This window comes from Annulohypoxylon maeteangense, assembly GCF_022496945.1.
Source record: "Annulohypoxylon maeteangense strain CBS 123835 unplaced genomic scaffold GGS22scaffold_6, whole genome shotgun sequence".
NCBI classification, from domain to species: Eukaryota; Fungi; Ascomycota; class Sordariomycetes; order Xylariales; family Hypoxylaceae; genus Annulohypoxylon; species Annulohypoxylon maeteangense.
In genome coordinates, this window is record NW_025953253.1 from 991,221 (window position 1) to 1,017,902 (window position 26,682).

The 26,682-nt window shown below is 48.8% G+C and overlaps 8 protein-coding genes across 8 annotated transcripts; 4 read left to right on the forward strand and 4 right to left on the reverse strand.

Annotated features, from left to right (window-relative positions):
• The first annotated feature begins 147 nt into the window (after positions 1–147).
• GGS22DRAFT_125239 (ATP12-domain-containing protein) lies at positions 148–1,470 on the forward strand. Its single transcript, XM_047958323.1, has one exon. The coding sequence runs from the start codon at positions 190–192 to the stop codon at positions 1,360–1,362; it is 1,173 nt and encodes a 390-aa protein (XP_047820010.1). The 5' UTR covers positions 148–189; the 3' UTR covers positions 1,363–1,470.
• A 3,150-nt stretch (positions 1,471–4,620) lies between these two features.
• On the forward strand, positions 4,621–5,589 carry GGS22DRAFT_160111 (uncharacterized protein). The gene has a single exon (XM_047960887.1). The coding sequence runs from the start codon at positions 4,693–4,695 to the stop codon at positions 5,332–5,334; it is 642 nt and encodes a 213-aa protein (XP_047820011.1). The 5' UTR covers positions 4,621–4,692; the 3' UTR covers positions 5,335–5,589.
• Positions 5,590–5,606: 17 nt separating this feature from the next.
• GGS22DRAFT_160113 (uncharacterized protein) lies at positions 5,607–7,456 on the reverse strand. Its single transcript, XM_047960888.1, has 3 exons — positions 6,826–7,456; positions 6,451–6,770; positions 5,607–6,374 (listed from the first exon to the last, which is right to left on the reverse strand). The coding sequence occupies exons 1-3, from the start codon at positions 7,199–7,201 to the stop codon at positions 6,045–6,047; spliced, it is 1,026 nt and encodes a 341-aa protein (XP_047820012.1). The 5' UTR covers positions 7,202–7,456; the 3' UTR covers positions 5,607–6,044.
• Positions 7,457–8,013: 557 nt separating this feature from the next.
• On the reverse strand, positions 8,014–9,135 carry GGS22DRAFT_187414 (uncharacterized protein; the record flags this gene model as incomplete). Its single annotated transcript, XM_047964585.1, has 3 exons — positions 8,014–8,087; positions 8,236–8,497; positions 8,596–9,135. The coding sequence occupies 3 exons, from the start codon at positions 9,133–9,135 to the stop codon at positions 8,014–8,016; spliced, it is 876 nt and encodes a 291-aa protein (XP_047820013.1).
• A 3,211-nt stretch (positions 9,136–12,346) lies between these two features.
• On the forward strand, positions 12,347–14,342 carry GGS22DRAFT_187415 (HET-domain-containing protein; the record flags this gene model as incomplete). The annotated part of the gene is made up of 2 exons (XM_047964586.1): positions 12,347–12,679; positions 12,744–14,342. 2 exons carry the CDS (start codon positions 12,347–12,349, stop codon positions 14,340–14,342), a joined length of 1,932 nt encoding a protein of 643 aa, XP_047820014.1.
• Positions 14,343–14,370: 28 nt separating this feature from the next.
• GGS22DRAFT_125316 (acyl-CoA dehydrogenase NM domain-like protein) lies at positions 14,371–16,136 on the reverse strand. The gene is made up of 2 exons (XM_047958325.1): positions 14,699–16,136; positions 14,371–14,570 (listed from the first exon to the last, which is right to left on the reverse strand). The coding sequence occupies exons 1-2, from the start codon at positions 15,907–15,909 to the stop codon at positions 14,474–14,476; spliced, it is 1,308 nt and encodes a 435-aa protein (XP_047820015.1). The 5' UTR covers positions 15,910–16,136; the 3' UTR covers positions 14,371–14,473.
• Position 16,137: 1 nt separating this feature from the next.
• Positions 16,138–18,532, forward strand: GGS22DRAFT_125312 (carboxyl transferase). Its single transcript, XM_047958324.1, has 3 exons — positions 16,138–16,823; positions 16,913–17,948; positions 18,036–18,532. The coding sequence occupies exons 1-3, from the start codon at positions 16,267–16,269 to the stop codon at positions 18,156–18,158; spliced, it is 1,716 nt and encodes a 571-aa protein (XP_047820016.1). The 5' UTR covers positions 16,138–16,266; the 3' UTR covers positions 18,159–18,532.
• Positions 18,533–22,398: 3,866 nt separating this feature from the next.
• On the reverse strand, positions 22,399–24,139 carry GGS22DRAFT_125378 (uncharacterized protein). The gene is made up of 3 exons (XM_047958326.1): positions 23,927–24,139; positions 23,689–23,873; positions 22,399–23,637 (listed from the first exon to the last, which is right to left on the reverse strand). The coding sequence occupies exons 1-3, from the start codon at positions 24,036–24,038 to the stop codon at positions 22,423–22,425; spliced, it is 1,512 nt and encodes a 503-aa protein (XP_047820017.1). The 5' UTR covers positions 24,039–24,139; the 3' UTR covers positions 22,399–22,422.
• Between the last annotated feature and the right edge of the window lie 2,543 nt (positions 24,140–26,682).

The window sequence follows — 26,682 nt, forward strand, 5'->3', positions numbered from 1 at the left end:
ATGTAATTGAAATTTATGTAATCGGAATATTAGGTAATGATGTTGTCGAGTTATGATTGGCTGATCGACGATCAAGGATGTCGAAGCTATCGCATAATCGATAACAGAAACATGCGTAAATTTATACAAGTGCCAATCCCCATCGAACTTTCACTTGAAGACGATCTTCTTCCCACAGTCATATTCGCAATGAAGCCGACAGCTCGAATAGCACTGCGCTCGACGATCCGCCAGCAGCTCCAATGCACACACCCCAACGCAGCGACTCTCCCTTTAATAACCCGACGAACACAGCACCACCGCAACATCCACACCACACCCCCCACACCCGCCACCGTCTCCCCAATCCACGGCACCGGTCCACCCCCCGAGCCGCCCGTCCCCTCCGCAGACAGCTCAACGGCGCGTCTCGAGCGTCGCAAAAAGCAAGCCGAGCTTCTCGAAAAAGCGCAAGAGATCCGTAAATCCTCGTCCAAGCCCACAGACTCGAAGAAAGAATTCAGAGATAATGCGCTGAGAAGACGGTTCTGGAAAGACGTGCACGTGCACGAGGTCGATGGGGCGTGGGAGGTGCATCTGGATAAACGACCGCTGCGACGCCCGAATACGAAGGAGATCGTGCGTGTGCCACTTAGCAAGCCGTTGCTGGCGACTGCGCTGGCCGTGGAGTGGGATATGCTGCTTTCGCCGCAGCAGGCTACGCGGGCTCATCTTATTCCGCTGACGAGCTTGGTTTGCAGGGCTCTTGATATCGGGGACGATGATGCGGGGAGTGGTGGGGCGTTGAGGGAGGGGATTGCGAATATGTTGCTGAGGTACCTTGATACGGATTCTTTGCTCTGCTGGGCGCCGCCGCCGAGATATGATGATGGGCCTGGGGAGAGTTTGAGGGATCGCCAGAAGAAGGCGACGGATGAGGTTGTGGGGTTCTTGACGAGTCGGGTTTGGCCGGGAGTGAGCATTGAGCCGGTGCTTGATGGCGATACGATTATGCCTAAGAGCCATCCTGAGATCACGAGGCAGATTGTTCAGGGGTGGATTATGGGGTTGAGTCATTGGGAGCTGGCGGGTATGGAGAGGGCCGTGCTTGCGGGGAAGGGGGTGCTAGGCGCGACGAGGTTGTTGGTTGAGTGGAGCGAGGGATTCGTAGGCGCGGGGATTGGGGATGGGGCGAATGGTGCGGCGCCTGGGGAGGGGAAGAAGTTTGGAGTTGAGGAGGCGGCGAGGTTGGCGAGCATTGAGGTCGATTGGCAGACGGGGAATTGGGGAGAAGTTGAGGATACACACGATGTGGAGAAAGAGGATTTGAGACGGCAGCTGGGCAGCGTGGTCTTGCTGGTTAGTGGAACTGGGGCAAAGTAGTCCGTCTGAAGGTATTGTCTACCTATGTATGTATATATAAGAAAATACGGGTTAAAGGATATACGTAAACTAGAGTGTATATTACCAATCCTATCCGTTATTCCCCTGGTTTGTCTGCATCGCAAGTAATTTCACGATAGGCTGTCAGATCAGGAAGCAGTTTAGGGGTAAAACGGGGTAAAATACTAGTGGGAATTGTTACCTTTGATATATAACAGACGTGAAATTTCCTACCAATTCTTTGCGAAATTGTCATATCTACATTTATGTCCATTAATACGGATCCCTAATAAATCGTAGTATTTAACCCTGTCTTGATCATTAGGTAGACTTCGATTACCTAAATCGCGGACTGTTATGTGGGTATATGGCGTAGATACACATATATTCAAGTTAAGCGGTATGTATATGCGTTAAACCTATATATCGGCCTGAGCTGTAGATTAGATAAGCAGTTCTACGCTTTGCTGATGAGCTAGTTTGAGAAGCAGCACGGTCAGAAGAAGTGTGAGAAGATGTATGGTAAAATGATAAACTGACAATGGCGCTTATATGGCCAGGTGCGTAGGTACCTATTAAAGACGTGATATTGATTAGGTATTAACAAGGTCAACGAGTCTCACCAACACATAGCTCTATGATAAAATCCTTATCCAATAAGGATGAAGCCACTGGAGACCACAAATGAAGAAGTTCCTATGGCCTATAGTTAATTTGCCATCATGTTAGTATTATAGAAGCCCCAGGGCGAACATGTCTGTGGAGTAATATGAATGCATACTTCCACTATCATGATTAGTAATGTGATTACATAATCATTCATATGCCTGAGGGGGTCATGATCAACACTTCATGAACTGCCATATCATTTTAGAATAGGTTAAGGGGGGGTCAAAAGTCTCAATGGTATAACTCTTTAATAATTCTTACCTAATAAGCTTAAGTTACAACGTCGGCCGACCGATACCAAGTCTCGAATTTGGTAACTTACATGATTACAGAGCCAGGAATATAATAGGGGACCTACACGCATTAGCTACATAAAACCAGAATAAACAGAAACTTCATGAGATTTATCAATTCATTCGATAAGCCCAGAAACAGGCAGGTTAATAAGCTTATAGTTTTTTTTTTAAAAAAAAAAAACAGAAAAGACAGTGGATTGTCGTAAAAGGGGGTTTGGATACGTTTACCCCTATCCATAAATTCCATTGAACTGATTAATTAACAATCCACTGGTTAAGATAAACATACCGGACAAAGTCAATCATAATTTCCTTCAATCTTAATTCAATGTATAAATCGGACAAGCGAAGATTAGGCAGCTGTAATAATTATCTGTAACTAATGCTACTTGTGGTAGGTAGTTACTTACCTATACAGCACCCTGTCAAAGTTGGACGAAGAACGTCCATGTCGTAGAGGGATCAGTTCTCATCTAAGCCCTTAACTAAATCGTATAGATTCTTGGTACCTGCTGTGCTTTGATCGGTCTGTAGCATGATGTGTCTTTTATATGTTAACTGTGTAAGCATTGGGAACATGAGTCTTTTGTCGCTTTATGGGCGTTGGAAGATGACTTGGCTTGTATTGGTCTCTTAAAAATTCAAAATTCACTGGCTGATATTGCTCGGTGAGCCGGTTCATTGGCAAGGGCAACTTGACGCCCTGATCCTGTCTTAGACTTGCAGAATTCCTAGTTGCTGTGATCAGAAACGATGTCGACATATTAATGAACGAAGCTGGGGCTCTTCCGGACCATTCTTTGATCTTCTTGTTTAGTCGTATATAACAGTATGAGTAGGAATTGAGTTATAAGTCTTTCGTATAGGAAGGAACCCGGGGGGGCGTCTCATACCGATTTCGAAGTCATAGGCCACCTGATAAACGTCCTCGGGGATCCTTGAGTCGACTTCGGGGACTGAGAGATTCTGAAAGAGCATAAATAGCCATCTTTCCCTATGCCTCCAGGATTTCTTTTTTTCTTCCCTGGACACATTCATTTCCCACATCCCACACCAAACTCCTCAGTACTCCTACAACCCACAAGCAACCCAAATTTCGGTAACCTCGACTGTAATCCCATACTGACCATAGGCATAATTGATTATTCCCTCATTATCTCGTGCCTTTAGGTCGTCACTGACTGCCAAATTTCATCGTCGACTTACCCAAATAATAGCCACTCTTCTACTCCCCTCCTTTTCTTCGCCGTCCCCAACGCCCATCATTCTTCGGAACAAGCTACCTCGTACGAGGGACACAAGTTAGCATCTATCACCCACTATATCTGGTCACAGATACAACCCTTATACCCTCCCGTTCACCTGCGGCGAACAGAGCGACCCGGAAGAAGACCTAGTCATGCCTGCCGACGACATGCCCGAGCGCGACCGCGCTACAGAGAGTGATGCTGCGGCCTCAGAAAGCAGCAGTAACAATGCCACAATTGGTGCTGATGATGATGCTACCGGAGGAGATCGAAGTGGAAGTGAACAGACTGGCTAGGGACAGTCATCCGCAACCGCAATCGACCCCACCCCACCCGAGCCCCCCGTACTTTATACCCGTAATGAGATCGAGTCTTATTACAACGGAGAGCTTTATGCCACAGTCAGGGACCGACCGCAGTATGTTTTAAACGCTGCACAGCCTCAACCTGAGGTTGTCTACCTCCTTCTAAAGATTGACGACGAGAATCACTTTGTGGGCAATCGCGCTATATTCACGACCGACAACTTGGTGACCTTGCCAGATTACGAGTACCACAACACTCATCCTGGTATCCCGCGTGTATCCGAGTTTCGATACGAGCCAGATGCTCATGGGCACATCGCCGCGTTCCAGCAACGCAACGTCGATTCGGCTGCTTGCTTTGAGTTCGTGGGCTGGTTCAAGATCAAGTGGGTTGGCGTTTTCTCACCTGCATCACCTCTACTAGAGGAGCTCCTGGTCCTCATTTACAGCGAAGCCAATGCGAACGCCGATGGTGTCCGACCAGAACCTAGTCAGAGCGATAGACAGAAAGTCTGGGCAATGATTGAGTTTAGTAAGCAGCGAGGACCTTCGCGTATTGGTCCCGCCATTAGAGGCGGGGCTCGCTATCGCGATGTAGATGACAATTCGCGTGTGCGCAGACCCCGTCGGCCTCGCGGAAATGCGAGCCGTCATCATGCTGGTCCCAGTACTCCTCGCGCTAACGCGAACTCGAATCAGAACAGCCGCCAGGGTGGTGGTTCTAGCACACAGCCTAGAACCCACGGCCATCGCCCTACGCGTGGTGAAGAACAAGCAAGTGAACCTTCCAGTGTTCCTCTCGATGCCTCTGCTATGCCACACCCCAACTGGCGACGACCCATTTTCCCGGTTCTGGATTCGGTTCCGGCTCCGACTCTAGCACGAGCCCAGGGTAGCGGCGCTAGTCGCACTTACGATGCACCCCAACGCCAACCCAACTACACGCAAGCTGCAAGGCAGTCCTTTATTGCCCCTGACTGGATCGGAAGCCAACAAGAGCAGAATCTCACCCAGGCACAGAACCGGATTCTCGACTATGCCCTGAACCAGAATTTCGGTTATGGACAGGACCATAATTTCGGCTATGGACAGGATCAGAACGTCGCCGATGGCCAAGACCAGAATGTCGTTTATGATAACAATCAGAACGTCGGCTACGCCCAGGATCTGAATGTCGGCTATGGAGAGGACCAGAATCTTGGTTACGTCCAAGGCCAGATTCCTGTCTATGGCCAAGATCAGAATCTCGGCTATGGTCAGGACCAAACCCAGGGCTATCCACAATACGTGAGCCCCCAAGATGTCTGGGGCCCTGGCCAGAATCAAGTCATGCCACAAGCTCAGGATGAGCAGACCTCCCACAACGAACAGGCTCAGGTGTGGGACCCCGCCGCTGTTGGCGACGCTTGGGACGGAGCTGATCTTTATTACTACGAGGAACCTGAGAATGAGTGAAGGGAGGACAAAAGGTGACAGTACCTGACTGTCATGGAGGCTGAATAAGGGTTACTCATCGGGGAAATTTGGTTTTCGGACTGGAGGTTCCACCGTGCATCACGACAAGTGTCGCTGATCACTAGGCGGTCTTGATATCTTCGCCTGGCGGCAGCAAGTGCTATCCGCCAGCACGAAGATAGAATGGTATGGTTTCGAGGATTTCATTTCAGAAAAAGTCATTGCTAGAGTTCGACACTGAACAATTGCAAGACCATTTTCCACGAAGTCTTTGCACATTGGCTCACGACACACAAAGATTTTTTTTTAAAAAAAAACTCGGAAAAAATACAAATCCAAAAAAAAAAACCGAGAATAGGCCAGGTGCGCATCGCAGGGGGGAGGAAGGTTGAGCTATGACATGACGGCAGACATTGCAGGTAGCTCTGAGCACATGCTGAGAACCAATACCAAGATTCGCTATCGCTATATGAATGTTCCTTACATTCCCTCGCGGCTTAATTGGATTCGTACGTAACATAAAAATTTCGTTAATTCGCGCCTACTCGAAGGTAACGGAGGGTGCTATAATCGTAAATTAAGGAAGCCAAGTTCTATATGAGCCTTATTTTGATGTAAAGGCTTGCCTCCTAAGATCTGAGCTCACCTAGATACAAATCCGCCCATACACCACCCTGCCAATAAACAAAGCGAAATAGTCTTTAGATATTTTAGACATGTTGAGACAAGAACTTCAGCACGGTTTCGTAGCCGCGGATGTACTCGGCCTTGACGTGTTCGTCTTCGAGGTCGGAGCGCGCGGCCATCCAGCCGTGGATCTGGTCGCCGAAGGTCTCTATGTGCTTAGGACCGGTGAGGTTCGCCTCGAATTTCTTAACGTCCTCAGGTGCCTCATCCTTAGAAGCTAGCAAAGCTAGGGGAACCTTGATATTCTCGGCATCGGCGGGGTCCACCATTGCCGGGTGGGCTTCCACACCTGCTTTAAAGACGGTGTCCGATTTCGAGGTTACGATGGAAACGACCTTTCCTCCCCAGCAGAACTATTTTAGTTGCTGTCAGTGGAGTTCTTTTATCTTATATTATTAAGAAAACTTTATGGATTTGTTGATGTCTTACTCCGAGAATAGCCCACGATTTAATTTCGGGGTACTTGGCCGAAACGGCACTGACGTAATCTGGAACCTTCGCAGCCACACTTGGAGGTGGGTGCTTTTGGAAGAAACCGCCAAGACTGTTTTGCTTCTCCTCGTTATCGGGAGGGAACCATGAGAGAGAGGCGGGCTCATCATTAAACCAATCCGGAATGAAAACCTTGTACTTCTGCGAGTGATCTGAAGTTGAGAGGATATCGGCGCCCTGTAGTGTTTGCGGGTAATATCCGAAGATATCGAAGATGGTAATTATACCCTTAGTTGCCTCCTTCGGACCGGTTACGTCTACGATCGGCATGTTTAGCTATTATAGAGGAATTGAGGAGAGGAGATAACTTACATGATTTTAAGCCTCCGAGTTCCTCATAGCTGCCTTTTGCGCTATATCCCTTCGCGACTACAGGTGGAATGTTACAGCAGGCCTCAGAATGACCGTGTTGAGCTGGCATGGTCGACATCTTGCAAATATGTTCAGAAGCTATCCGCTTCAAAAGGTCCTTATTTCCAATTGATAGAGAGGTGATATTCCTAGTGTGTACGAACGGATATGAACTTGAAGCAATTGAGGGATTAGAATTGGAATTAAAGTCGGAATTAGATTTGGAATAGGAAAATGATGGTGGGTGAACTTGAGAAGTAGCTTCAGGTGGAGCTACTAGGCCTGATGTTACGGCAGCAACTCTTCGGGATCCGGGAAGGTGCTTAGGTAGAGGCATGTATCACGCTACTATGTACTTAAATGTTGTGCTAATAGGTGCGGGATGTAGGATGTGGTAAACATTGAATATTGTAACTTTGAATACCCTTGTAGGTATCTCAGGATCTAGGTACATGAAGCATGAGGTGCGCGGAATTAGAACGGATATGCTCGAATATTTTACAGTTTGTTTCTATGTCTACATAGCGATTGCCAAATGCATTCAGAAATTGTACTGCTTAGACTGAGCAGTTTCTAGAAGAACCCAGGCCAGCCAGGCGTGAGGGGTAGCTTCAAACGAAGCTGCGCGGAAGGTGTGGGGTAGAGATTTATGATAATGCCCTGATGTCATCATATATGATTGTCAATCGGAAGTGGCCGTCGGCTAGCGAGAGTCTAGACTAGAAGTAGACTAGCGCCTTTTTCTTTTTAAACAGGTTTGAATTCATAGGGCTGACGACCCCTTTCTTTAGGAAACCGCCGACCTATACTCGGAAGCTACCTAAATACTATTATAACAGCTTAATATTCTCTGTGTACCGCGTAACTAACAATCCCATTATTCTCTCATGATCGAGAACATGACATATGCCGAATCATAAAATAAAGCTCGGGAGCCAACAAGTGGTACCCAAGTCCTCACATTACCCGGGTACAATAGTTCAACCAATTCCAAAATCCGGCCTCATGAAAATCACTACCCTTCAAGAAACGAACCGCATAACGACCTTAAACATGACCCCATATACCGTTATAATGCCACCTACCAGCCTTGTGTATAGTCACGACTTAACTTGATATCAATCATGTATCCTTTACCTCGTGGTTTTCTCATTCATGTTCTCGGCTGTTCGTCCAGTCGTTGTCTGACATGCTTCGGATGTACGCGAACACGATTCGGACCACTAGGAAGGAAGAAATTAGGTTTCCATTTGGATCTTGGTAAGTCAAATAATCGTTGCCTCAAACTAACCAACGATTACACACGTTGTAAAGCTAGGCGAAACAGTTGTTTCTACAAGACAAGTAGTGATAAGGTGAAAAATTACTTACTAAACTTCTCGTCTTCAAGCTTGAGTCGAGACAGAGCTTCCATTTCAGAGAACCAGAAGGTTGAAAACTTCTTTCGGTCCTCTTCCTCAGTCATCCGAGCCTCGTCGCGCTTGATATCTCCCAGAGGCTTGGCCGCAAACCAGTAGATGTGCCTCCAGGCACCAGTAGCAGGGTCCGGATCTGACGGGTTTAGTATTAGAATCAATCCTCCTAGACTATGATGGGGATTGAAAGAAAATGAAAAGGTGAATTCTAGGACGTACTGTCAGGGGACATGGTCAGCTGAGTCAAAATAGCATATCGCAAGAAACATGAAATTGGAGACACGTGGAAGGACGACACAACTTACCATTCACTAACGCCGATACTCTCGCTACTAAACCCCTCTGTGATACCTGTGACTTTGTCCTCGACGCCGTACCTGGTTTCTCTGGCCTGATTCTGGGCCTGGACCGGCTTCGGTGGCGTGGATCTGGACCCGAATCTGAGCCTCAGGGGTTGAACGGCAACTCCGGCCTCTTCCGTGGTCTCGCGTAGAGCCGTGTCCAGGTGTCTCTCGTCAAAGTTCTTACGTCCCTTGGGTAATTGGAATATGCCAATGTTCTTGTTGAAGACTACCAATACCTTTGGGCGCGGCGAGTCTGCCTGATCTACTGTCACCGTTCCACAACTGACCAGCATCTCGTCAGCCCGATGATAGAACCCCTCGTTATTGATCTTCTCCCAGACTAGGGGATCATTCCAGTCTACCTGGCGGCCGGGGTCCTCCTTGGTCCATAGTTCTCGTCGCACTAGTTTCTCGAACTTTCTTACAAACTTCGCAACGTCGGTTTTCAATAGACGGGCCACATTCTGTTTAGTCGATGGCCGAATGGGCTTTTCATATGGTCCGTGTGCCATTGGTAACCGTTGAATTTAGGTCTCTAAGATAATTTCTTAATCGGCCGAGTACGGTCTATCGGAAATGGGTGATAGGATTACTCAAGAATGTCCAGAGAACTCAATTTCTGAGAGGGCATTATACCTAGCATTTATGATATTTAGTTTTCTAAAAATCGGCCTATCAGACTAGCTCGATTCCAACCGACTTAAGACGGCTGTCCACGATCGATATCTGGTTCGCGCACTAAACCTTCTTACCTGTCGGCTGAACTTACTTGTGTACTAGGTAGTGCCATTAGAACCTTTGGGTTCGCATTTTGTTCCCCATCCGGACGCTGGGCTTGTGTCTCCTTCGATCCCTATCACATTGATCTGCAAGTTTGATCAGAAATCAGATGGATCACCTCATGCTCCCCGGGTCCTCCGTGAAACCAAAGTACGTAAACAGGATTTTTTAGATCTGAAGCTGGTCTCTCCCGCTTCAGTCTAGAGTGCCCCGAGGCGTTAGTGACCCGGGACTTGGAAAAGCTCAGGAGCTCATTCGTTGAAAGCAAAGCCTCCAAATGGCTACGGGCCAACCTCGTCTCGAGTGCCATGGTTTGCCGAGTAGGATCCTCTGTCATCAACGTCATGCATGCCTCCTGCATAACGACTCGAGATTTTCGGGTGAGCAACAGCTGCAACCATCGGTTGATTCATCGTGCTTAGCGAGAGACAGTTGCCGTAACCCACCCTCACGCAAGGGAAAGCGGCTTGCGTGACACTCTTTAGACCCATCTCCCTTAAACTAAGGGTTTCCCCATCGCTAGAACTCCCGATGCAGAAATAGCGATATGCCCGTTGCCATCATCTCTAGAAAAGGCCCTCATCGACAGCTTGACCGGCTCGGAAGATAAGAAAACATGAAGCCCTTATTCGACGCCCACTTACCCGCAAGACGATCTAAGACCTCTTCTCGATAGGCTGAGTGGTACACGGTGAAGATGACAACGTCCTGAGACGCCGAACTATTGGATCGTGACGGCGTGATACCAGGATAGGATCAACAGTAATCATGGGAATGTAAGAATTCCCATCTCTTTAGCTCACTGCTGTGTGAGGTGGGCATCACCATCAAACAGGGGTTGCTTCAAGTCGTAGCAGCTCCAGGCCATTTATATTAACCTGCGTTTTTTTCTAGTATCCACTTTATCACGCCGTCAGTATACCGTCATCATCGATGAGGTAAGATGGCTTGCATACGCTATCAGAGGATCGCGTCTCTAGCGATATGTTGCAACGACAATCTCCTTGACCTCCTTGTTGTGGAACTGCAACATGGGCACTACAGCGACTGTGACGATGACAACACCCCTCCAACCATATAGGTGACTTACCCCGAAAGGTATCTAAGCATCCTAGTGGTCGATACGCGTCTTAGAGATCTACGATATGACATATGGTGAGGCTTTACTGCCGAAGTTGGCGCACGGGATGAGCTCCAGTGGGGTCACAACTCTGACGCCAACAAACCTCTATCAAGTCTTAGGAGAACACTTAAACGGTTCGAGACAATAATTTTTGGGATTACGCATTGCTAAGATTCTTATAGAAATCGTATAAACTCCTTTGGTTGGATAGATATACATGTACCCGTCCAATTGCTTATGAAGCGGGACTAGGTCCGGCACTGATTTTGGTGTACCAGAAAAAAGGCAAGACCACTATTACTTTGCGGAGCAGATCAGCTTACCCAGGTAGGCTTCATGGACTAGCTCACGATAATTTGTGATATATCGCAAAGCCGGAACCTGGTCTCTTCGTGTGATATACATGTTATAGTTCCTAATATTCACACCGGTCAGCGACGGCTATATGTGTTCCCTCTTAGGTGTCACAACATCAGAAAAGCCGGTGAGTAGCGAGCTAGCTCTTTTCCCCCACACCATCGTCACATTCTGCGTCGCTGATGCAAACAGGAAGTTAGGCAAACAGACTATCGGATTTATTTGGTCTGGTTGCCCTATCTCCTCCGCTCACCGATTACGTCGGCCCTTGCCACGGTGAAGCGGCACGAGACGGCGGTAACAGCCGACGGTGCGTAACCCGAGTCAATAGATAGAAGAGGTGCATGTGCGCTCCAAAGCATCGGTCACCATCTGTCGTCATTCTATCTTGCCCTTTGGTTGCTGGAAGGCAGGCAGGAAGGCAGGAGACGTTCCTAGTGGAGCGTGGTGTAAATAGACTCAACCTGACTAGCCCATGGGCGACTTTCCTGGGTAGAGCGGCTGAAGATAGCCAATCCGCCCACGCCCGTACTCGGCAAAATTTAAGGCATATGATCCCCCTTGCGCTGACCGATCACCTAGCCCATCACCTAGCAAACCGAACCCAAGCTTGCATATGTCGGGCCTGGTTAAACTACTACCGTAGTATGCGAACCATTCCGTTTAGTGATCGCATAGAACTGCGGTAGACGGTAATGATTTACTTGTTCGAATGAACTACCTAGTAATAATAGGTAGGTGATGGATGCGACCGTCCGAACTTTGTAGAAAGAAGGAATCTTAGGTAGATAAGACTTCTTGAGATTTCTTGACTCTTGATAATTGATAATTACCTATCTATCTGTTATCTGATTATTTTTTTTCTATCTCGGATAAATGAATGGAATGCATCTATCAAAAATATATAGATCAAGATCACATGACTTTCTGTGAAGTTGCATGGATTGCATCAATTAATTCAGTTTAATCTTTCTCTCACTCCGTACCACCCACCAAACCATCCACCAAACCACCCACCAAATCACCCCAAACCACTCCAAACTCTCCAGATAATGTGTTACTCTCATATGTTCTAGGACGGCCTATTTCTGTCATTCGTCTGAAGAGGTTGCATTACTACTGGTAAGACCGACCGAACTTGCTCTCTCATCTACATGCACTCAAGAGTCAAGGGCGCGTTTATGACAGTCCCATAAACTAGATCACTCGACTGGATATTTTCACCAATCACAGACACCATGGAGATACGCTGTGTGATAGGTCGTCCGTCAATTACGTGATGCCTTCAAGTGATGGGTGTCAACATGCCTTAATCAAAGCTGCATATCCTTCTTCCTTTGCCGCCGGCAGCTGGCGCTGAGCTGGCAAGTTCAGGCAGCCTCGACAGAATGCCATGATTCCCAACAAGGCTTTGCTTTCATCGAATATTCCTTATAGTTTTTCAACATCAATACACGGTCGCGATGTATTTGTTGGACGTCGAAACAATCACACTACATCAGTTTTATGGTAATGCTATCCCAAAACGTAAATATGCAATCCTTTCGCACACATGGGGCGAAGACGAAGTAAGCTTTCAGGATCTACAAGCCGGGAACGGCCCCAGCAAGATGGGTTACCTGAAGATTCTCTACACTTGCGAGCAAGCGAAAGAGGATGGCCTCGAATGGGCTTGGGTAGACACTTGCTGTATCGATAAATCGAGTAGTGCTGAGCTCAGCGAATCGATTAATTCAATGTACCAGTGGTATAAAGATTCCGCTATTTGTTACGCCTACCTCGTCGATGTTGACAAGGTACGTCAATTAATATAACTTCACATTAAATTATAAATATACCGGTTAATGCTTATGCTTTTAGTTTCCGCACACACGTTCAATAGGAGATGAAAATCCACAAGTCTCGAGATGGTTTACTAGAGCTTGGACGCTGCAGGAGTTGATTGCACCACAGGAACTCCGCTTCTATGGTCCTAACTGGAGTTACATAGGCCTACTCGAGGAAGAAGAAATATCACGCGTTGTTTCCGCTGTCACCAGGATCCCGTCGTCATTGACACAAGGTTACATGTCTTTATCCGGGTATAGCACCGCGCAGAAAATGTCCTGGGCAGCTCATAGAAGGAGCACTCGCGATGAAGACATTGCGTACTCTCTCCTAGGGCTATTCAATGTCAGCATGCCGCTCTTATATGGCGAGGGCCCAAAAGCTTTCATCCGATTACAAGAAGAAATTCTCAAAGAAACGGATGATCACACATTGCTGTGCTGGACCGTTCCGGAAATGAGTCCCAGAGCGTGGACGCTTCAAAGCGTGTTTGCCTCATCACCTGACGATTTTTCGGAAGCGGGAGAAGTCAAAGAAAGCGTTTTCGATTCTGGACATCCGTCTGCAATTACCAACAGGGGGCTCCAGATTTATCTCCCTCTCACAGAACAACTCTATGGTGAAGGTTCTCACCTATACCACAGGAACTTGGAGTGCGAGATCTTTAATGCAAGGCTAAATGTATTAGACGTCCGAAGCCCTCTCAGCGGTCAAATGTCAATACAGCTAGTTAAATCACCACCGATGTTGACTTCTCACCTACCCCTAGTGAATAGGTACGCAAGATTGGCTACACCTTCACTTAAACCTATAAAGAGGATTTTTTGGGATATAAAAAGTCCTGCAGATGGTAGGCCTCAATTGATATATATCCACAAAAACCTCCCTATTGAGGAACAGGGTCGATTCGGAATCGGGGGTGTTCACTTGCAAAATATTCCTATCACTAAAGGTCTTTATCCATTCCCCGCTGGATTCGCTGCTGGAAGAGCAGAAGATAACTTAAGAAATTTTCGAATCAAGACGGTGCGATATCCTGGGCTCCAAAGAGAAGCTTGCGACCTCGACTCTTTAATCACACTTCGGGATATGGCTATGGAAGATGGGATAATGTGGTCTACCACATACGGGTGTGCCACGTTCAACACTGAACTTCGTCAAATTCCCAAACGACCGTATTTTATAATCTTCGGGATGGAATACCTTCGTGATGTAGATCAATCGTTCAGCCTTCTACTCGCTTGGGATAATGCCCACATACACTTTAACCTCTGTCGCAGCGAGGCGCAGATATCCGAATCCCTCCTTTCAAAATATTTTCTCGGCAAGCCTCGCTGGCGATGGCGTGCTGTAGACGAGGTAGACGAGGTAGACGAGGTAGACGGGGTAGACGGGGTAGAAGAGAAGAGTTCATGGGCTGAGATAATCGACCCATCTCACCGTTCAACACTTGAAGGAAATTGTTGGGATATGTATGGCAGAATAGCCAGCACACGCGTGTCCATAGGGAACCAGATCATCGAGTTCACTTTGGACCGGGAGGATCCTAACTCCAAAGATGGAGAGGCGGCAAGTAACCGATTACATTTCTTAATACGAGCTACAGAGCATCAGAGAGAAGAAACCACATGACGTACCGTTTTTGGGGAAAGAGGTAGATTTTACCTATATAATAATTTCATTACTGATACCTACACAACTTTAAAACATCCATTTTCCCAAGACGCCGCCCCCTATGCATTTACTAGTTGACCTAACTGGAATCATGCACCAAGATGCGCGTATTCCTTATTAAACGCTCTCCCAATAACCATGCGACGTATCTCTGACGTTCCTGCCCCTATCTCGTATAATTTGGCACTAGAAACATGGTTAGTAATGCGAAGAAACTCAACTACACGATAGTTTCGAAGAAGCTGGAGATGATGGAGAAGGAGACGGAAGTTGACATTTACGCGAAGAAAAAAAGAGAAAAAAAAGGAACTCACTCTCTCAATAACCTCGACGCCGGCATCTCCTCGACGTACCCCATGCCGCCCAACAACTGCACACAATCCAGCGCACACTCCGTAGCCCGTTCTGCCGCGTATAAGATCGCGCCAGCACAATCCTGAGTCCTTATTACACTCTCCTCATCCACCGCCTTCGCCGTAGCATACGTATACGCGCGCGAAGCCTGCAACTTGGTGTACATATCCGCCAACTTGCCCTGCACGAACTGGTTATGCGCCACCGGCGTCCCAAACTGCTTCCTCTGATGCGTGAACGGAAGAGCAACATCAAGCGCAGCCTGCATAAGCCCCAAAGGCCCCGCGCTTAAAACCAGACGCTCGAGATCAAGCCCCTCCATGAGCACACGCACACCACCATTGACCTGTCCCAGGACATTCGACTCAGGCACGAACACGGAGTCGAAGACCAGTTCGCCAGTATTCGACCCCCGCATCCCCATCTTATCCAGCTTCCGCGCACAGCTGAACCCCGCCGCCGTCGTATCGACAATAAACGCCGTGATCCCCTTCGACCCCGCCTCCGGCTTCGTCTTCGCATACACGACGACGACATCCGCGTCCGGCCCGTTCGTAATCCACATCTTCGTCCCCGAGATCAAAAACCCGCCATCCACCGCCTTCGCACTCGTTCGCATCCCAACTACATCGCTCCCAGCCCCAGACTCCGACATAGCTAACGCCCCGACCTTCGTCCCGGCGATAAGCTCAGGTAAATACTTCGCTTTTTGCTCCGCTGACCCGTTGAGTTGCAGCTGGTTCACGCATAGCTGACTATGTGCCGCGTAGCTCAGCGCGATGCTACCACTTGCCCGTGATAGCTCCTCCATCACTACACAGTGCGCCTGGTACCCCAGCCCAAGCCCCCCTACCTCCTCATCCGCCGTCATGCCCAGGAACCCCGCGGACCCTAATTTCGGCCACATCGACGCCGGGAACGCGTTGCTCCGGTCAGTGTGCGCAGCGACTTCGGGCGTGATCTCCCGACGCGTGAAATCCTGCACGCGCTCGCGCAGCTCGGAGAGGTCGGCGGTGCTGGGGGGTGTGAAGTCCTTGGGGTGTTTGGAGGATGCGAAGGTTCGGGTTTGGAAGGCGGATATGGGTGAGATTGGCAGGGAGGAGGAGGGACGTGGGGTTGGGGGTTTTGTGGGGAGCCGTGTTGGCCGGTTTAGGGCTCGGAATGCCTTCATACTTGCCGTGGATTGGGATACGCTAACGAATAGTTGGGATGATGAAATAAGTTGTTAAGTTTGGGAAAGGGAAGTTACGATTGTATAATGGAACAATAGGTAGCTACAATGGCTGACGGTAATCGATAGTCGGCTTATCGAGGTGTAAGGGGCGTCAGAGGTTGGTGGCGGGTGGGCTCGGCATAGCGGCTACCGACGGTGTGTGCTGCATTCCTTCCCTGGAATCCCGACGTCAGCTGCACTGGCCGCAGATGCCAATGTCTTTCAGTTTCCTTAGTAAAGCCAAAGAGCATTTAACTTTTCTTCGTAAAAAATAATGCAATAGAAGCATGTAGCAGAACACGCGATACCTCCAAAATGTCCGTACCAAGATGCTCGAGGGACCTGTTGGGTTTCTCTCGCCAATTGACCCGACAATGCTCTCGACGCCCTCATCGACCCCTCCGTCTTCCCGCTCGAACTATCGCGTCTTACACGGCCCCGTACCAGGCGAATGCTATATCTGTCATACAGAGCAATGTTGACTCGACCTCAGACGAGTTTAAGGAAAATGAGAGGCTCATGGGAGAGGCTATGGCCCGTCTAGAGCAGCTGACTCGCACAGCTCAGCAAGGAGGTTCCGCGAAAGCTAGAGAGAAACACATTGCGAGGAAAAAGATGCTGCCGCGAGATCGAGTGACGGCTTTAGTAGATCCTGGAACAACGTTCATGGAACTATCGCCTTTAGCAGGCCACGAACTCTACCCCGAGGCGGACGTACCCGCGGCAGGCATCATTACTGGGGTTGGGGTTGTGGAGGGCGTCACGTGTGTGATAGTAGCGAACGACAGCACGGTAAAAGGAGGCACTTACTACCCCATCACTGTGAAGAAGCACTTGAGAGCCCAGGCTGTAGCTCAGGAGAATAAGTTGCCGTAAGTAAACTACCTGAACTATCTACATCGGATGTCGAGATAAGATGAACCTAGTAAGATACACATTCTCTAACACAACGATAAAATAGCTGCATATATCTGGTAGACTCAGGTGGTGCGAATCTTCCCCACCAGTCAGACGTCTTCCCAGACCGCGACCATTTCGGTCGGATTTTCTATAACCAGGCGAGGATGAGTTCTCAAGGGATCCCCCAAATCTCCGTCGTCATGGGGTTATGTACGGCGGGTGGGGCATACGTCCCTGCTATGAGCGACGAGAATATAATTGTGGAAGGTCAAGGTCATATTTTCCTAGCCGGTCCACCTCTCGTCAAAGCCGCTACAGGTGAAGAGGTATCCGCCGAAGAGCTCGGCGGCGGTGCCATGCACACCTCGGTATCTGGGGTATCCGATTACCTAGCTGTAGACGACGCTCACGCCATCGTGCTAGCAAGACGGTGTATCAGTAACCTAAACTGGCCGCACAAAGCCACTCCTCCAGCAACCAGTTACTCCGAACCTCTATACTCGACCTCGGAACTGCTAGGCATAGCATCAACGAACCTCCGCAAGCCGCTCCCGATCCACGAGGTAATCGCACGCATCGTTGACGGTTCGCACTTCGCTGAGTTTAAGCGGGACTACGGGTCGACATTAGTAACAGGCTTCGGCAGCATCTACGGGCAGCGCGTGGGTATCGTAGCCAACAACGGGATCCTATTCGGTACGTCGGCGCAGAAGGGTGCGCACTTCATCGAGCTGTGCGCCCAGCGCGGCGTCCCGCTCATCTTCCTGCAGAACATCGCGGGCTTCATGGTCGGTGCCCAAGCCGAACGTGAGGGAATCGCGAAGCACGGCGCCAAGCTCGTTACTGCTGTGGCTTGCACTGATGTGCCTAAGTTTACTGTCGTCGTCGGCGGTAGCTACGGCGCGGGTAATTACGGCATGTGCGGTCGGGCTTACAGCCCCCGATTCTTGTGGATGTGGCCGAATGCGAGGATCGGGGTTATGGGCGGGGAGCAGCTGGCTAGCGTTATGGAGACGGTGGGCCAGAAGGCGGATCCGGAGTTGAGGGATAGGATCGAGAGGGAGAGCGATGCGGTTTATTCTTCCGCTAGGTTATGGGTAAGTTAACTGGTTCACTTGCTTATCTCTGGTATTATCTCGTCTTGTTTGTGTTGTATGCTAACATCATTACCCCTCCCATCGTAGGACGACGGTGTTATCCCGCCACAGCATACGAGGCGCTACCTCGGGCTGGGATTGAGAGCCGCGCTGTCGGGTAGGAACGATATCCAGCCTGGTGATACCAGATTTGGGGTCTTCCGGATGTAGCACGTCGCACCCGACGGATAGGCCTATTTCCAATCTATCTACGACTAGATCCTGTCTACATACGTCAAAAAGGTTGCCTTGTTAGTTTGCCTAACTTCTCCATCATGCAACTTGTTTACTACGCCGGTCTTACGGGGTGCCCTTATGAGCGAGTTTACGGTTCACCTGGGTGCTGTGCCCGACCGACTGGGAAGCGGTGAGGAATGGCGGCTTTTGAAAGAGGACTTGCGACTTGACCGCCTCCTCCTTTGCTTTCTAGCGACCCCCCTGGATACGAGCAGTTGCGATCCGCCCAATGACTACGCTTCCGCTGGGTGATTAGGTGATGCTCGTCAGGGTTCGTTCATGTAAACGGACGGATAGGGATTTGCGGGTTTAGGGTTCGGCCAATGGGTTAGAGAGGCTCTTATCAGAATTTGAAATGGACTTTGATGATCTTTTTTATTTGTTCGTTGACTGCAACGGCGGTGACTTTAGAGGGGTAGCGAGAGGCGTTTGTTGTTCTTGTTGACGACAGCAGTACAGCGATGATGTTTCCCCGCATGAATTGCAAGCCATTGAACGGGTAGAACGGGTTCTGCGGTGCTGGATGGAAATCTATCGTTCCATACTCGACGCCTTCCTACTCGATACACAGAGATGAGATGGGATGATACGGCGTCATGTACCTAACCGTCGAACCGCCAGCTGGTCCAACGTAGTGTATCAATTCCTTGCTCATCCATCCGGGTTTGTCGGATTCCTAAGTCAGGCACCGGAAGGATGGGAATGGAGCCATTTTCTATGATGATTCGGAGACGCCGCTGCAGTCGAAGTCATGTTATGCCGTTGCCTTACACGTGTACTCGATGTGATAATCGCCATCCCTATTCCCGACGTCGTTGGTTCTTCATGATGTACCTTCTTGGATTTGGACACTGTAGGATGTATTCTCCCAAGTTGCACCCAGCACTTAAAGATCAGGTGTAATTCTATATGAAAATTGATGAAATTTTCAAAGAGGTTGTTACACACAATTCGAACGTGGGGTTTGTGGGTCCTTTCCCGCATTCATGGATGGGGTTCGCTGCCGGCTAGCTGTAGCCCTGCTACTGCCCTGGAAGTTTAAGTTTTTTGGCCTTTCAGGGGTCTGCGACCAGCGGTCGTACGGGTGCATTAGCGCTGAAGTAGTGAAGGTAGGTACATTCACGGATATTATAGTAGCGGAGTAGATATTACACCTTACTTCCTAGAATAGCAATCTAGCCTACCTACATTCCCATCCCTTCACACGATTTCTACATTTATAGTCATTCGGTAGGTAGGTAAGCAGGTAGGCGAGCGGCAGACATATCATATCTCAGCTACCAATTCTTTTACGGATCGTACATTAACGTACCCGGGATCTGTCTTATGCTACGGTGCGACTTGACATTTTCACACCACCAGCGCGGGAGTGCGTGCGTGGCGGTATGCGGTGTAAGCTGATATATGACAGATAGCGAGTAAGCGAATGAGTCGAACGGACGTAATGCATGTAAATACGCATAATCCGAGGGCTTGTTCTGAAATACCTATAGAAGCTCGAAGCAGCGCAGCTTACCTAGATGGATCTGACTTACTCCTGTTAGCGCAGCGTCTCAGGGATGACATAAAACCCGCCTTGCCCCTGAATATGAGAAGAGATCGAATCCTGGCGGGTTAAGGGCGAGCGAATCGAGCCGCGCCGTCCGTCTAGGGCAGGTTGCCTGAATCTTGCGACGGTAGGATTTCCCGCCTTATTGGCCCCCACGATTTTGGGAAGGACGGACTAGGTAGGTGACTAACGTGGAAGATCTACAGAACCGACAGATTAGAGATCTTACTAAAGTCGGGAAGAAAAAAAGAAACAGGGAAAAGCAAGAGAGAAATAAAATTTTCAAAAAATGTGATTGATTTTCTTTTCTAACGAAGTCTTTGACGACACCGCCACGGATGGCAACACGGCGGGACTGGCGATCCAGTCTTCGAGACCTTGCTTTTGTGACCCTGTGCCGCGCACATGGTTCCAACTTATGTGAGAAAGTTTTCTATCTCGACTATCCATGTGGGCTTCCTACGTCACCGACGGGTCTTAGATTCTCGCTCTCGTATACAACCTATTACTCGAGTGCGCAATAGTTCGGTGTCTTGGACGCCTTCGCTACACTGCTACTACATATATGAAAGGAGCCATCGGAGTATCGGGTGGGAATATCGGTACACCCGGACTCCGCACTGGCTGACTGGGTAGGCAACAGAACACACTATACTGTACGTCTTGTGGCGACGGAGAAGAAGATGGATGTGGGTGGCTGTAGGTAGATATCCGATATACGAGCCGTCGACACGGATACCCATGATGGATCTTGCTTGTTAATTTGTTCAACCCATATTTACCGGTGTGCGTACACACATAGACACATTAATAATTGGTAACGATGTTGTGTCTCCCACATATTATGTAAATATTTATATTCCTGGGTGCTAGGTACTGATACGCGCAACGTGGGTTGCCCATTCATCGGTCAAGCATTTTGAATCACTTTGACAGGGGCCGTTGACATCACGTTGCGCGGCTCCGAGCTAAGGTAGGTCCGTTTCTTGTAGCGTTTGTTTGGGACATTGAGTGCCTGGTCATCTTTCATTTCGACCGGGAAAAATGAGCCCTTGCCCTGTTCCTGTTCCGGTGAACCCTTTCGGGTGGCCGCATGGCCGCAAAGTTGTGGACGCCGCGCGCGTGGGGGGAGGGAAAGACGCGGGCTTCTTTTGGTTCTGGAAGGTCTTGGCACTTGGCACCTTTTAGCATTCCTACACAATTGTATTTTTGCTTCTTCCAAGAGCGTACATTAGGCAGGTAGCGTACATGATCTCATTGCCATCTCGACTAGCCATCGGGAAAGGTAATCTCGGGATGCGGCAAGGCCATAACGCGGATGTATGCTTTAGATTCGATTGTGGTATAATTACCTAGATCCCGGAAGTAAAGAATTCGACATTACTAATTCCGGTCAATCCTTGTGAACTTGTAGTCTCGTTGTTTAACTCTTCTCTTAATTTTTTTTTTCACCTATCAAACCATTACCTACGTACCCTCTCGCTTCCTCGCTTGGTACATATTTGCTGATTTATGGCCGTCGGGTCATTCGGGTCATTTTGGAGTTATCGGTGAAATGATCCCTTGTTCCTTCGGCCTGGATTCGGTGCGAGTTTTGAAAAGGGCGACCTTGGCTACGTAACCAGCGTAACCTGCCATGTCATGACATGTCTTGCCTTGCTACCTACCTACCTAGGTGAGGCAGCCTGGGCAAGTCTTGAAAAAAAAAAAAAAAAAAAGGAAAAGAAACGGAGGCGACCGATGTATGAGGAAGAAAGGAAGATTTCTAGACCCGGCAGGTCGATTAATTTTATCCTTGCAAGGCCATGTTCTTTTATTGCTCCCACGTTTTCCATCGGTTTGCGGCGGCACTCTGCCCTTGCACCCAGCCTCGTTAGTCAGTACTGATTGATTGATGTACATATGTACAAATTCCATACCACCTGGGATCCGTTAGTCCTCTGGTCTTCTGACCCGAACACCCTGCTTTTTCTCCAGCAGGGGTTCTGGCCCGCGCATGGGTTTTGGAAGATGGAGCCGAACTAGTAAAGGGTAGCTTAGAAAAACGCGAACCCCTCGGACGACTTGCCATTGTTAGCATTCCACCTGCTGATAAGGAGAGTAAAATGACGAGGGAAATTTTCCTGTTGTAGGAGCGCGCTCAGCTCCCTCTCTCGATATTCGTTCCCCTCGAGCTCGTCCTTAGAGGATCCTAGCAACTGACGATGTTGTCCATATCCTTCTCAACTATCTGATCAATATTCGATAGGGTTCGGGAAGAAGCGCAGTCACATGTAAAAGGGAATTCTTCCAACCAAATGACATGAATATGAACATGTATTTCGGTGACATGTACACTTCCAATATTTCGCCGCTACACTTATTCCGGATGCCTGAAAGCAAAAAAAAAAAAAATTCCCCAGCGCTGACTTAGATGATATTTGATGTAACGCCGGTGCAATGCATTGTATGTAAGTGCCAATGCTTCTGTACAGCCCCCAATCATCTCCCCTTTTGTGTCCTACCAAAAACCTCTAAGAAAATGCGCTTCAAATGTAGATATACACTCATGCCCGAGTATTTTTCTGGGCCCGCTGTAATCATCCTGTATAGTGTCTTTTAAACGAATAACAATAGTTTTGAAACGTCGAGTTTGTATAATAATGAAACTCATCGGCGGGGTTTCTTCTCGCCTTGCCGTTCGAGCAGAAGGGTAAGTTGACTTTTGGATCGGCCAAGTGGTACGGTCGGCGCTGTGCTTGGCTGCGTAGGAGTAAATCGTGCATCACGTAGAGAGTTTCCAGATCTTCGGGAGCTAGTCTCAGTATCTTCTTCAGCTCCCTGCATTGCGTTCGCGACGATTTCGTTAACAGATGGATTCTCGTCAAACTCGATAATTGTACCCTGAGCTGTTGTGTTAGATACGGTCGTCGTGCTAGATGATATTAGACTTTGGTGTGGTGGAAGGCCATCCTGTGGACTCCGCCGTGAAGCACCCACATCCGATCTCGATCGAGTCATGACGTGGGGTATTCCTGGGCGAGGTCGTTCTTGTGCATCACTTCTTCTATGAGTTGACCCGCTTTGTCTCGTTTTCGTATGCTTAGCATCGTCTGGGGTCGTTTTCTTAGAGGTATTCGCTGCAGGGTTTGGCTGCCCTGGGTGAAAAGTCGTGGCCTCGCTTACTAATTGACGGTTGTTAGTACCGCTAGTCTGGGGACAGCTGGGTTTCGAGGTGCTAGATTTATCAGACGATGGTCGAATCGCCGGTCGTTTTCCCGCCGCCTTCGCACTCAACCGTTCAGCCCCTTCTTTCGCTGTGGAAACCCCTTCCTTGCTTGTCTTCTCCGGGATCGTTGGGACCGGTGTTTGCGATCCCGAATTCTTCGAGCCAGACGAAGAACTCCCGTCCCTTGGCCCACCGTCAGGCCCACTGACAGCACCAGAGGACTGGGAACTAATGCGGCGCGGCATAGCAGGTCTACGTCTAGAAGCCGTAGAAGCTACGATCTTTTTCTTCGGTGTCGTGTTGTTCGCCTTCTTCCTTTCTTCTTTGGCTGTCGAACTGGTAGAACCCTTGGAATCACCACTGTGGTTCACCGCCGTGCTCCCAGATGAGCCAAGCTCACCGTCTTTACTATCCTCGCCCTCCCCGTCAGATCCTGGCGGCGAGACAAATCGAGCTGTAGGCCGTGGCCCAGAACTTGAAGGTCCCCTAGGTTTCTTCAAAATAGGATGTGGCTGCTTCGTAGATGTTGGCGTAGACTTCGTGGACCTCGCCTTTCCCTTTGACCCGGGTTCAGAAGGCCCGCCCACTGATGTCTCAGGGTTAGCTCGGACTTTAGGGGCCGATTCCGCTTTCGACTCAGGCCTAGGAGGCGAAGGCTTTAGGATTAAGGATTAGTACTGATAACCACTTCACGTTACAAAACTTACTGGCTCGTATCGGTTTGGTGGTCCTCGTAATTTGACGAAGCTTTCCTCCTCGGAAATGCTTTTGAAAAGTCGTGCAATAACTGTTCCCGGAAGATAGCGGCGATCACCACCTAAGACACGAGTCCAAAAATTCTCGAGCCGTCTCGCGGTAGGGTCGACAAGTTCCCGGGACGTCGTGGTAAATACTGCAACACGATTAGTATTAATCACGTCGAGTGTAGTTAGGATTTATCTTAACCATGACAGGCAGCATGTATTTGTTCTAGTGGAACAATGTCGTACTTTGCTATTTCTGCGTAAATATCGTTTCTATTGAACACAATGCCCTTTGGCAAGATCATGTCCGTCATCTTGATCGGATATAGCTGGGGGGACTATCGTCGACCTGGAAGCCCACGGGAGATGTGAGCTTCCGGTAGCGACGAATATTAAAAATATCGCGATCTGTAGTCCTTCGGACTCTGCAATTCATAGTTGGCACTCCGGGAGCTCATACAGTAGGGCTGATCCGATCGCCTCATCAGCTTGGAGCCGCCGTGGTGGTTACCGCCAATGCTCGCCAAGCTATTCCTTGCTGAGATTTCAGCTTGTCCGAGGATGGATACTGCTCCACACAAGTGGTCTCACTCTAATGCATCGAGTAGCCTAGAACAGCAAGCCTTTTCTGGGCCTCTGGGAGGTGGCCGGCAGCCAGCAAACACGTTGGAACCCTAGTGGAATGCTGAGACACGAAAATAGCAGGCGGGATCTGGTCATCTGTTTGCCTGTCCGAGGTGACACATTAACAGCTCTGGACTGTGAGCAATTGGATATCGGAAAGTCCAGGTCGTTCTGCGCCAACTACGTAGTCGACTGGTAGATGAAGAATGAGTCGACGAGAAGAATCGTCAAAATCGAAACGTAACCGTAGAATAGCTACATTGGTGAGAGATAATTTATTATGCAAACGGACACAGCAGATTCGTCGGGGTAAGTTTCCCTCTTGTGTCTAGACGAACTAGATGCCAGCACCAAAAGGGATATTCGATTTCCGGAAAATTCGTAAACGACTAATAAAGAGAAGAAAAGATACAAGCTATTTGTTGTCGATTATTTGAGATAAATTATTATTAGACCATCAATGGACAAGATCTATTCCAGGTCACGGATATGGTAGATGTGGTGAATGTATTGGTAAAGAAATAAGTATGAGGTGTGTAGTTAGGTTAGGTAGGTAGTTAGAGAAAAGACGGGATGTAATTTGAGCTTGTGGTAGACGAAAAGAGGAAGCAGTCCATGATTTCACAAGCTTTGGTGGGAAAATTACCTAGCTTAAAGGTACATCTAGATCAGTAGGTCATGTGCGTATCAATGTACCTGCCTCTCAAGGGATGGCAAATGGGATGGCAATGACAATGGGAGGTACTATGGCATGTATTTCCCTCTCTGCAAGCTGCAAGCTGGGAGCCGCGCAGGGCCTTCCACCTTGGGTCGGTATTATGGATGTAGCATGTATTATTAACCCAGCAGCTGTAAGTGATAGGTACCTATCTACCTAGGTAGGTACCTACTTCAGGACAGTAAAGCAGGAACGTCCATTAGAAACTTTTATTAGAAGCACCTGGCAGCCTGGGCAGCTGCTGGGCAGATTTTAGCAGTTTCGGTAGAAATCAAGCACTAACGCTTTAGGGTCTATGGTGGATACGACCCGCTAAAGATCAGTTGGACCCAGTAGGCCTTACGATGAGGTGGGACAGCAGGAGCAACTGGCAGGGCAATGAAGAGCACTAAGTGGGAGCTCTAGAGGGCACAGCATCATCCCAGGCTTTTTTCTTCTTCTTTTTCTCATTCTCCGTTCTCCGTTCTCCATTCTATATCCATCTCTCCCTCCTATCCTCTTCGATCATGGCGCCCACGTACTTGCCTAGTAGCTAACTCGACAAAGACTCATAGTTAGCCTCACATTAAACTAATTAGTTCAAAAACTCCAATCGCAATAAAAGTCAGCTTGCCCACCATCCAACGGAATTAGTCAATTTTAGACTGCTCCGGAAACTCGGACAGTGCTCATGACATGGTTTATCGCCGCCTGCCTTGATCCTTGACCCTAAAGACTACTTTAAATCACCAGGAACAACGTTAGTGGTAGACCGGTTTCGCGGAACCGGGTCGCACGCACATATGGACAAAACCTTATTAGTCGACGAAAGAACTGCGAGCCTCTTAAGATAAGAGAGAATACAGTATGAAGTATACATTCATGTGTTTGACATTGACATTGACGCAGTGTTGGGTCGGGCTTTGGTGGACGATGGTTGATCGTAAGTACGGTTGACATCATCACCAAGAAGGAATCCGTCCTTCCTTCTCTGATCACTGTCAGAGACCCATTTACGTTGCGTTGCGTTGCGTTGCGGCCGTGACTCGCACGAAATACCCCGGCATTCCGGGGACTTCGAATTACGTGCCGCCCTCAATTTGGAACTTGGAAGGATCCCGACATTTTTCGTACGTACGTAGTCTATCTGTCTGTCCAAACAAAAGGCAAGGGCTTCGGCTTCGGCGTCGATTTGTCTTCCCCCACGTTTTTGGCGGACCCCAGCTGCTATTGTTGGAATCGCCCAGCGTTCTAGAATGCTCAGAAGATGTACCCAGACATGTCAACCCAGTTAGGGACCCTTCCGTCGGACGTCTCATCGATGACCTAGCGAAGAATAGCCCCGTCGTTTCCGTACACAGCCCACGTGAGTTAGGCGGAGTTTAGTTGTCCTAACGGAAAATATTGATGCGACAACAACGATAGAAATCGCAGGCAACCTCACTTATCTGGACCATGTCAACCTGTCACTTGACCTGAATGTCGTCACTGACCGGCAAGATCGACAGCCTATTCCTCTTCACCCTAATTCGGTGCTTTATCATTATCCGAATCCTCTTCATAATGATAGAACATATTCTTTAAGGCTATGACAAGTTAGGGCTCCCTATCATCCGGAGCGCCGCGTTCCTTTGGTA